Source organism: Cibotium barometz, chromosome 15, assembly GCF_041138505.1.
Source record: "Cibotium barometz isolate CiBa-2024 chromosome 15, ASM4113850v1, whole genome shotgun sequence".
In the NCBI taxonomy this organism is placed as follows: Eukaryota; Viridiplantae; Streptophyta; class Polypodiopsida; order Cyatheales; family Cibotiaceae; genus Cibotium; species Cibotium barometz.
This window is the reverse complement of record NC_141060.1, coordinates 32,105,208-32,114,828: the sequence shown is the minus strand read 5'-3', so window position 1 is coordinate 32,114,828 and position 9,621 is coordinate 32,105,208. Positions and strand designations below refer to the sequence as shown.

Sequence of the window (9,621 nt, the reverse complement as noted above, 5' to 3'; positions counted from 1 at the left end):
CTACATGACCATTACAAGGCTAGACTTGAGCTATGCTGTTGGACTTGTAAGTCAATTTATGCAGGCCCCTAGGAAGCCGCACTTGGATGCGGCTAGATGGATCCTCAGGTACATAAATTCCACAGTTGATTATGAACTTTTCCATGAGGCTGGTACAGAGATACAGTTGCATGGGTACACAAATGTTGATTGGGCTGGTAGTATTGCAGACATGAGATCTATCAGTGGTTTTATGTTCTCATTTGGGAGTGATGCTGTGAGTTGGAGCAGTAAGAAGCAACCAACAGTTTCCTTGTCGAATACAGAGGCACAGTATAGGGGTGTTGCTATGGCAGCTTATTATGAGGTAGCTTGGTTTCAGAAGCTACTTGGTGACATGGGAGAACCCGTGGATAGGGCAGTTGTCATATATTGTGACAACATGAGCAGCATACAATTGGCCAGTAACCCAGTATATCATGTTAGAACAAAGTGTATTATCACTTTGTGAGGGAGAAGGTTCTAGCATATGTAGATCTGGTGTATGTCAGCACACAGAGGATCAGGTGTTTGCTGCTCGAGGGGGAGTGTTGAGATATCAAGCTCAACTAGTGCTACGGCGGACAACATTGATGACCCGCCTGGGTGATAGCTTCCGCATCTACACATCTGGCATGGTTGGTGAGATTATGGGTGATATGCGGCCAGTGGGATGATAGGTTGTGTGACAGCCATTTTGGATTACTAGATACTGGCATAGTTATAGCGCCAGCTCATTTAGTCGGGTTCACATTATGGACTGACCCTTGTATGTGGTAGTAGTTGAGTACTAACCTATATAGTGTGTACTCTTATCTTTATGCTATGTTGGTTGAATAGAGAAGAAGAAGATATAAGAAACTTAAGCTATCCATCTCTCTCTTGTGTCTTGCTCTCTCTTATGTGTGTGTGTTTGCTTGCTAGGGTTTAAAGCTCTCCCTCTCCCCCCACATTCTCTTTACAAGCTATGCCAAGATTACAGCTACTTTCTTTGGATCCATCTTTATGCCTAGCACAGATATAATGTGTTCCAAATACTCAACTTCCTCTCGACATAGGAAAGTATTTTGTTTATTGTTGTACAACACATTTTTCTTGACCACGCCAAATACAGTAAATAAGTGTGGTTCATACTCCAGTAAAGATTTACTATAAACCAAAATGTCATTAATAAAATCTACCACAAATTTACCCATGAATGGCCTAAAGACATCATTCATTAACATCATAAATGTGGTTGGTGCATTAGTAAGCCCAAATGGCATAACAAGGTACTCATAATGACCAAAATGAGTACAAAAAGCAATCTTAGATACATCATCTTTAATATGAATTTTATGATATCCACTTTTAAAATCTATCTTCATCTTTGATATGAATTTTATGATATCTACTTTTAAAATCTATCTTACTGAAGACCTTAGCTCCACCTAGAGCATCTATCAAATCATCAACCCATGGCATTAGATGTCGATGTTTTACAATAATTTTATTTAAAGCTCTATAATCAATACACATTTGATAAAAACCATCTTTCTTCTTAACTAGAAAAACTGGAGAAACAAATGGCGAGAAACTAGAGCGAATGAGTCCTTTTGCTAGGTACTCCTGAATCACCTTTGACACCTCATTCTCCTCAACCAAACTCATCCGGTAGTATGGAGGTATGTTGACCACAATTGCACTGTGGCCATAAGCTCTATTTGATGCTCCACATTTCTGCACGGAGGCAAAGAAGAGGGCAAGTTAGATTTGAAAACATCAAAAATTATGTCAGAATTTTCTCTTGCAAAGATTTTATGGCATTACAAGTTGGAGTTCGACTTTCATGCATGTCTACAACACTTGGCGATTTTTGAACCCAACCTTAATACAGATACTTACAAGATATTCTAAGCATTTGTGTAGTAGTACAATTAATTCATTCTTGAGTAGATCTGGCTCACCTTTAATGTGATGCATCCTCCCCTCACGCACAAATTGATAGACATGCATTGAGAAGTTGATAAGAGGTTTCTTTTGTGCATGCCATTCTTTCCATAGCACAACATCAAAATGTGCTAGTCAACTAATATCAGAGTTGAGCTCCTCAAAGTAGGATTAAATGGTAAAAGTCACTGATCTACTGCATAGCCGTGCGAGAAGGTAAAGTGCCAATGTACTTTTGTGGTTTCAAATCCTTTAGTATAAGTTTTGTCTTTAATCCCTTTTCTGGTGTACCCTCACGATTACCCAAGGGATGGGTATCTGAAGTCGCTGAGGTACTAGGTGTTATAATAGTGCAGATATCATTCATAAATAAATTCATTTGCTCCCATAAATCATGCATTTGTTGGCGAAGAGGGACATATTCCGGTGATTGTGGGGCAGAGCGATCGGATTCCATTTTTAATTAATAATATGCAAGAATCACCAAACGACGAAAAATTTAAAGAGACGAGATAAGTGAGTCCCGTGGTCATAAGGATCTCAAAGCCGATGAAGACAGAAGCTGTATAGAGCTACACCTTCAAAGATCATGCCAAGTGCTTCAAGAAACAAACCATCGGAAGGAAAACAATTTCCCAGGATGCACGCAGGAACTGCCCCTTATAACATTTGAGAAAAAACCTTAGGACTTGTATTTTAATAAGCTTTTTGTAATTAAAACGTGGGATTTTTTCCCTATTGGATGGCCAAGGTCAAGAGAAGATAAGAAGTGGCTTGTGTAGGATGCACCACATAAGAGACTTAGGGATTGGCCACGCGTTGGTGTGGCGGCAATAAGACGTCAACAGCAGCTTGGGAAACAAACCACGGACATCGATGGAACAACGCGGTAGAGATCCCAGTGTCGACAAAAATTTGGCGACGAGCGACGGATGGATTTAAAAAAAAAGCCAAATGGTTGAGCAAAGGAAACAAGTTTGCAATCTCCACACTTCTCCACACTCAAGCTTACTCAGACTTGCCAGCAGCTAGGCTTCCCAATAGCCAAGAATAAAAGCTTAACCTCTAATACCAAATGTCAGGCCTCCATACAAGGCAACCTACCTCTCTCAAAAACTAGCTGCATGCAAAAACATGAGAGAGAAGAAGAACTCAAAATTAGCTAAAACAAACCTAGCTAGCATACTTGTTTAACCATCCAACCATTATAAATACGAGTGACCCCGGGTGCCTAGTGTATACCTTACCGGACACACACCATACTCATGTGCCCCCTATGTTTCGTTTGCTACACATCACTGGGTCTTTAGCCTACAATCGTGCCATTCACGAACGTTACCCATTTGCACTTATTATTATAATCGATGATGTGCAATAGTATGCCTCTATTGGTTTTTCCACGCAATGCCCGCGTCGTGTCCCACGCATTACTGGCATGTAAATCCCATGTATCAATGTGTATGTGTCTCACGTGTTGCCACATGTAAGGATCGTAAAACAGCACCAGAGAAAAATGATGCATGTGGGAATTGCGATAGACACTATCGTGCCTACAAGCAGCGTGGAGAGGGGGGGAAACATAGGTGGTGCTACCATGCCCACAACCGACATGGAGAGAGGGGGAACATGAGGGAGGGGGCCGCAGTATAGGGAACAAGGCAAGGTTTTTTTGTTTGTTTTTGTTTTATTCTTTTGATAGGTTCTAAGGTTAAAAAGGGAGTAAACTATTTTTTTATTAAATTTTATTTATTTTTTGCTTGTTTATTTGTTTAATTATTTGTTTGTTGGTTAATCAAGGATGCACATCCCCCATACCATGCACAATCACCGTTGTAGGCTCTAAACCATACACAATGGTGAGCCACCCTCGAGATAGAGACCAAGATAACCCTAGCAAGCCCACACCCTCAAGGCATGCACATAACATACCATGCACAGTCACAATTATCACTAGTGGGCTAACCAAAGGATAACCAAGACTTATGCCACTAGTTAGTTGAAAAAGTATACTTAATCATGAAGAATACTTGGGAGATATCAAATACCTAACGTTTGCCTAGAAAATATTGAGGGGGGTTTTAATGTATAGCTTTCTTCCATTTCTTTGGCAATATCCTTCTTGGTAGGTGACACACGAGTTTGCTTTATCCAAAATGTGAGAACAAGTTTTTCAATTCAATGCTTAACACATCATTGTATTGTTTTCTTTTACACAAACCCAAAGCCAATATACTTTCATCCCCATGAATTTCTTCTAATTGGCCTTTGGCTACATATAAATTTCTCTTTAAAAATTTTGAAGCTTTGGAAATACTCAAGACTTTCTTCATCATCACTAAATTGCTTGTTTTGAGGAGAGCTCATTAGGTGATTTTGGGGTTTTTTTTCCAATTGCAATGAGTTGTTGAGAGAGCACAAATGACACAAGAAGCCCTTTGATGCTCCCTACCATTTGCCAGAGTATGAGGTTCATTTAGCATATTGTTCATCTAAATAGGCACTTCTTGAGGATTGGCACATGGTTTTTTACCAATTGCAATGAGTTGTTGAGAGAGCACAAAGCCCTCTGATGCTCCCTACCATTTGCCACAACATGAGGTTCATTTAACACATCATTCATCTAAATAGGCACAACTTCAAGATTGGCACATGGTGAGGGTTTTGGCATTCAATAGCATTTTCTCCATCTCTCTCTCTCTCTCTCTCTCTCTCTCTCTCTCTCTCTCTCACACACACACACACACACACACACACACAATTATAGGTTAGTCAAAGGTGCGAGGGAAAAAATGAACGTTTAATGAGGAGTGCATGAAGAGTGTGGTGTGTGTGTGTTGGGGGTTGGGGGACACACTGGACAGAATGTTGGGAAAAATGAAGGTTTGACCTTAGTGCCCTGTAAGGTCAGAGCCTTATATTTATTAATCGGGGAACAACCAAATAGACATATGTAGAGTTTCAACAAGTGAAGATACATATGTAGTGTAGTAGAACATTTGTAGAGATTTGAATAAATAGACATATATAGAGTTTAGAGTAAATAGACACATCTAGAGTTTTGAGTATGTATGTATATATATATATATATATATATATTTGAGAGAGAGAGAGAGAGAGAGAGAGAGAGAGAGAGAGAGAGAGAGAGAGAGAGTGAGTTTAAAGTAAATAGACATATATAGAGTTTAAAGTAAATACAAATTTATAGGGATTAGAGTAAATAGACATATATAGAGTTTAAAGTAAATACAAATTTATAGGGATTAGAGTAAATAGACATATATAGCGTTTAGATTTGATTAAATAGACATACATAGTGTTTAGAGTAAATAGACATATGCAGTAGAACATGCAGAGTAACAGATATAGAGTTATAGTGAAGGGACATATGTAGTAGGACATGGATATGTAGAGTTTACAGTAAGTAGCCTTAAGTAGAGTTTGTAGTGAACAGACATATGTACTAATATGCACCCACAACGTTTAATTTGTATTACGTAACCTGAATTGCCTTAAGAGATGTAATGTAATCTTTTTCAAAAAAGTATATTGGACAAGTGTTTTATGGCTATGGAAACTCTGTCGAAATAACATGCAAAAAGAGACTCTCAAACAGTTGGGACAAAGGGCTACTAAGAATCCATTATACGCAAATGGAGGAGGGGGTAACAAAAGAGAAACAGGTGCGCACATGGCTCCAGCTCGATCGTTTTTTTTTTTTTGGCTGGCTCTTTCTTCTTGTGTGATGGCTCTCTCTTTACTGCCCCTCAGAGAAGGTCTGCACCGTGCGAGGGAGGAAGATGCAGGCGACCAGGACGAGGCATGCACGTGCTGTGTAGGGCCTGTAAAGGACGTGCCAGGACGAGGCATGCACGTGCTGTGTAGGGCCTGTAAAGGACGTGCTTGCCTGCTGACAATAGCACTTCAATGCCTGCTCTTCAGGTGATTTGTGCCGGATAATCAAAACGCAGGCCACCTTCATCAGTAGGGGGGTGAGAGAGGCAAACGACAAGCGGGAAGCCAACACCACGAAGGGGGATTAATTAATACCCCACAATAAAAAGGGTGAATATTTCGTAGTCGGAGCTTGTCTTATTCGAACGCCCTAAATGGGATACGTCCCTACACATAAAGAGTCTCTCTCACACACACACACACACAGAGCGAGTCAGAAGCTCTCAATACTCTCTCTGTCTCTCTCTCACACACCGAACTCTCTCAGAATTAACTCAATATATCCTCTCTCTCTCACAGAGAGTCAGTCCGTCATAGCCGCTATGTTGTGGCTGACGGCCTTTGCGTGTGTGGCGGTGGCCTGGCTCGCCCGCACTTGCTGGCGCTTGCTGAACTACTTCTGGTGGACACCGCGGCGCTTGGGCGCGGCCATGGCGAGGCAAGGGCTGCGCGGACCCCCTCCCATCAACGCCCTCCTTGGCAACGTCCCGCAGATAGTGCGCATGCGGACGGCGGCCGCTGCTGCTGCTGCTGCTGCCGCCGCCGCGACCACCAACCAAACTCTTCGACACTGCGACCTCGTGGGCACCGTCCTCCCCGACTACGCGCTCTGGTCCAAGCTCTATGGTATAATCTCACATTGAAATACACGTCCGAGCGTCATATGTTTTTTTGTCTTTTTTTCCTATGTTTTTTTTATATTGCCTGAATTTTACCCTCGGGAATGTGTCAAGATTCGTCCCATGGTATAGCTTAGATATAGCCTAGAGCTTTTTAGGGCTATTGTCTCCAACTTCCCTGATTTTTTATTTTTTAAATAATTAGCTCAAGAATTCTTGGTGGTAAAGAAATTAAGAATAAATGGAAAAAAAATAGTAGGTATAAAACGCACTAGAATGGCCTTAGTTGAACAAAGACACCGAGAAAGAGGGCTAATCCTAGAGCCAAATGTCCTAGAGAAGGAAAGATCAGAGGCCTACGAAAAAGATAAGTTTACTGCCATAAGAACTCACGCAACTCTCAATTAAAAAATCAATCCTAATTTTATAACTAAAAATGAATTTTAATTATAGGAGGCTACAAAATACAATCGCAAACTCTCTCTCTCTCTCTCTCTCTCTCTCTCTCTCTCTCTCTCTCTCCCAAGTGTGGTAGATTGGTTAGCTCATTTCCCTCTTGAATCAAAGGTCTTGAGTTCAAATCTTGTCGGATAGATCAATTTGGTCTCTTGGGATAGTTTCCTACGACGTTAAAAAGTTCTCTTCTTTTCTCTCTCTCTCCTATAGAACATCATTTCCACTAACAAGTTTTTTTTCCCAATCAATTTGATTGTGTTTATTTGTAAATCTCTCTCTCTCTCTCTCTCTCTCTCTCTCTCTCTCTCTCGCATGAGGGGCTGTCTTGGATTGAATACGAGGCAGAGCTAGGCTTTTAAACCCTTCATCAAATATTCTAGAGAGATGCTAGGAAGAATTGTGATACTTCAATTGTTTAAAAAAAAACACTTGCTCTAAGGTCTAAGCCTCCTCTTATTCCATGTCTAAGGTCACCTCTCTTCAACTAATCAATACCACCCAAAATTGGGCACCCATATTCTCTCTTTTCTATAGAACATCATTTTTCATTATTCTTTCAGTCATAATTATTTTCCACTTTACTGTTTCACATTTTGGGCATGATTGTTATAGTTGATTTTGATGTAATTTAAGACATTTTATGTTAATAAGTTTAAAAAAGTGTTTAAAAAGATACTTCACTTTATCATTTTCAATTATACGTTTTATTTTTTTTTAAATATAACTTAGCTTTATTATTATAATGCAATATTCACATACTCTTATACATTTATGTAGAATATTTAAGCTTGATAATTGTGATATATTTTATTGACTTATGCAATCAAATTAAGGTTCAATTAACTAGAACCTAATCATTCATTTTATCTATAATTTAATTTTGTTTACTCATTTTGCTTTATGTTTGGATACACTTGAAATTGACTAGCTCTCTCTCTCTCTCTCTCTCTCTCTCTCTCTCTCTCTCTCAAAATGACACACATTCACGCACTTTATCTTTTCCCTATGATGAAACAAAACTTAATCTATATACATTTTTTATGGAGAATATTTAAGCTTGATAATTATGATATATTTTTATTGATGTATCTAAATTAGGTTAAATTAATTAGATCTCACTTTATAAAATATAATATGATTTCAATTGTTAATTATAATTTCATTGATTGATTTATATTAGAATACTTCTCAAATTGACTAGTTTTCTCTTCCTCAAAATGGCACACACGTATTGACGCACTTTATCTTTTTCTTTAGATAAAACTAGTGGATTGTCCCATGCTTCACATGTATATAATTCCCAGCTTGATATTTTTCAAACTCCTAGAGTAATAGGAGCCTACCTCTCCTCAACCTCCAAATTACCTCTTGAATCTCCAAATTCTTGCCATGTGAAACTCTTCCTTCATATAATATATATGGAGATAGATACACACAGAGAGACAGAGAAACACACACACACACACACACACACACACACACACATTCAATGACACCATGCTTGGAAAAGAAATATTCATGCCAATTTCTCAGCTTAGTTGAGTCCTTTAAACAAGACTGGCCTTGGATCATAAACAAATAAGGAAGGCTATATGAGGTTAGCTAAAGTCTCTCATCAACCTCACCTCACTCTAATTTTAATCTTATAAAATGTTTCAATTCATCACCTCCCTCTTTTATACAAGATTGTTACCCAGTGAAATTTAAGCAACTACACTGACGTCATTCAATCTTGCAAAAGCAAAATAGGTTAAATTTCTGTTAAGTGTAGTTCATTTGCTTTCTTCAGAGCAAGAAAACTATGAGACCACAAGGTGCTAGCTCATGCCACCTGCTAGAAGAGAATAGGACAACTCTCCACCCAACCGCCGGATATAGACCCTAGCCGACTAACTATAGCCTTGGCCATCCACACTAGTCCGAAATCCCCTAAACCACCCAACTCCCCCTAGCCTTACCCTTGCACTGACATTACTCCCCCCTTTTGGAAGAGTTTTCGTCCTCAAAAACAAAGGTAGGATAACACGTCTTGAGAGTACTAACGCCCTCCCAAGTTGAACCTTCTTCCTGTCTATCCTTCCACTTAACTAGACACTGTTGTCTAATTCCGTGACGAGTTCACTTCTCTTGAAAATCTAAGATGCACTCTGGCTCATGAGGTAAAACCGGAGGCTCAATTAAATCTATGAGAGGATGAACCTTGGAATGTTCTAGTAGAGCTAACTTGTAAACAACTTCACCTACACGCTTAAGTATTGTGAAAGGTCCACAATACCTAGACAACAACTTTGGCACTTTGCCCATCCTCAAAGTTTTCGAACTCTGGAGAATCTTGAGAAATACTTGCTCACCTTTTTCAAATGTGACCACTCTGTGGTCTTCGTCCACATAATGCTTGTAACGATCTTATGCCCATTTAACATTTTCCTTTTAGCAATCTTAAACATATCATAATGATCTTGCAGAAAGTCTTTAACCTTTTGAATTCTTTCAATAGCTAACCCCATAGCTACTAGGGATTAGGGTTGAAAGCCATACATAAGCATAAAAGGACTAAAGCCCGTAATCACATGCTTCGCACTATTAAAGGCAAATTCTAAAATTGGTAAGTAATCTTCCCAATTAGTTTGTCGTTTACTCACATTTG

At 39.3% G+C, this 9,621-nt stretch overlaps 1 protein-coding gene across 1 annotated transcript in view; it reads left to right on the top strand.

Moving 5' to 3' along the window:
• Positions 1-5,757: 5,757 nt before the first annotated feature.
• The window catches only part of LOC147631177 (cytokinin hydroxylase-like), a 91,896-nt gene continuing 88,032 nt past the window's right edge, over positions 5,758-9,621 (top strand). The window contains exon 1 of the mRNA XM_086809501.1: positions 5,758-6,525. Within this exon, the coding sequence (XP_086665627.1) occupies positions 6,054-6,525 (472 nt within the window). The 5' untranslated portion in view covers positions 5,758-6,053. The remainder of the gene's footprint in view (positions 6,526-9,621) is intronic.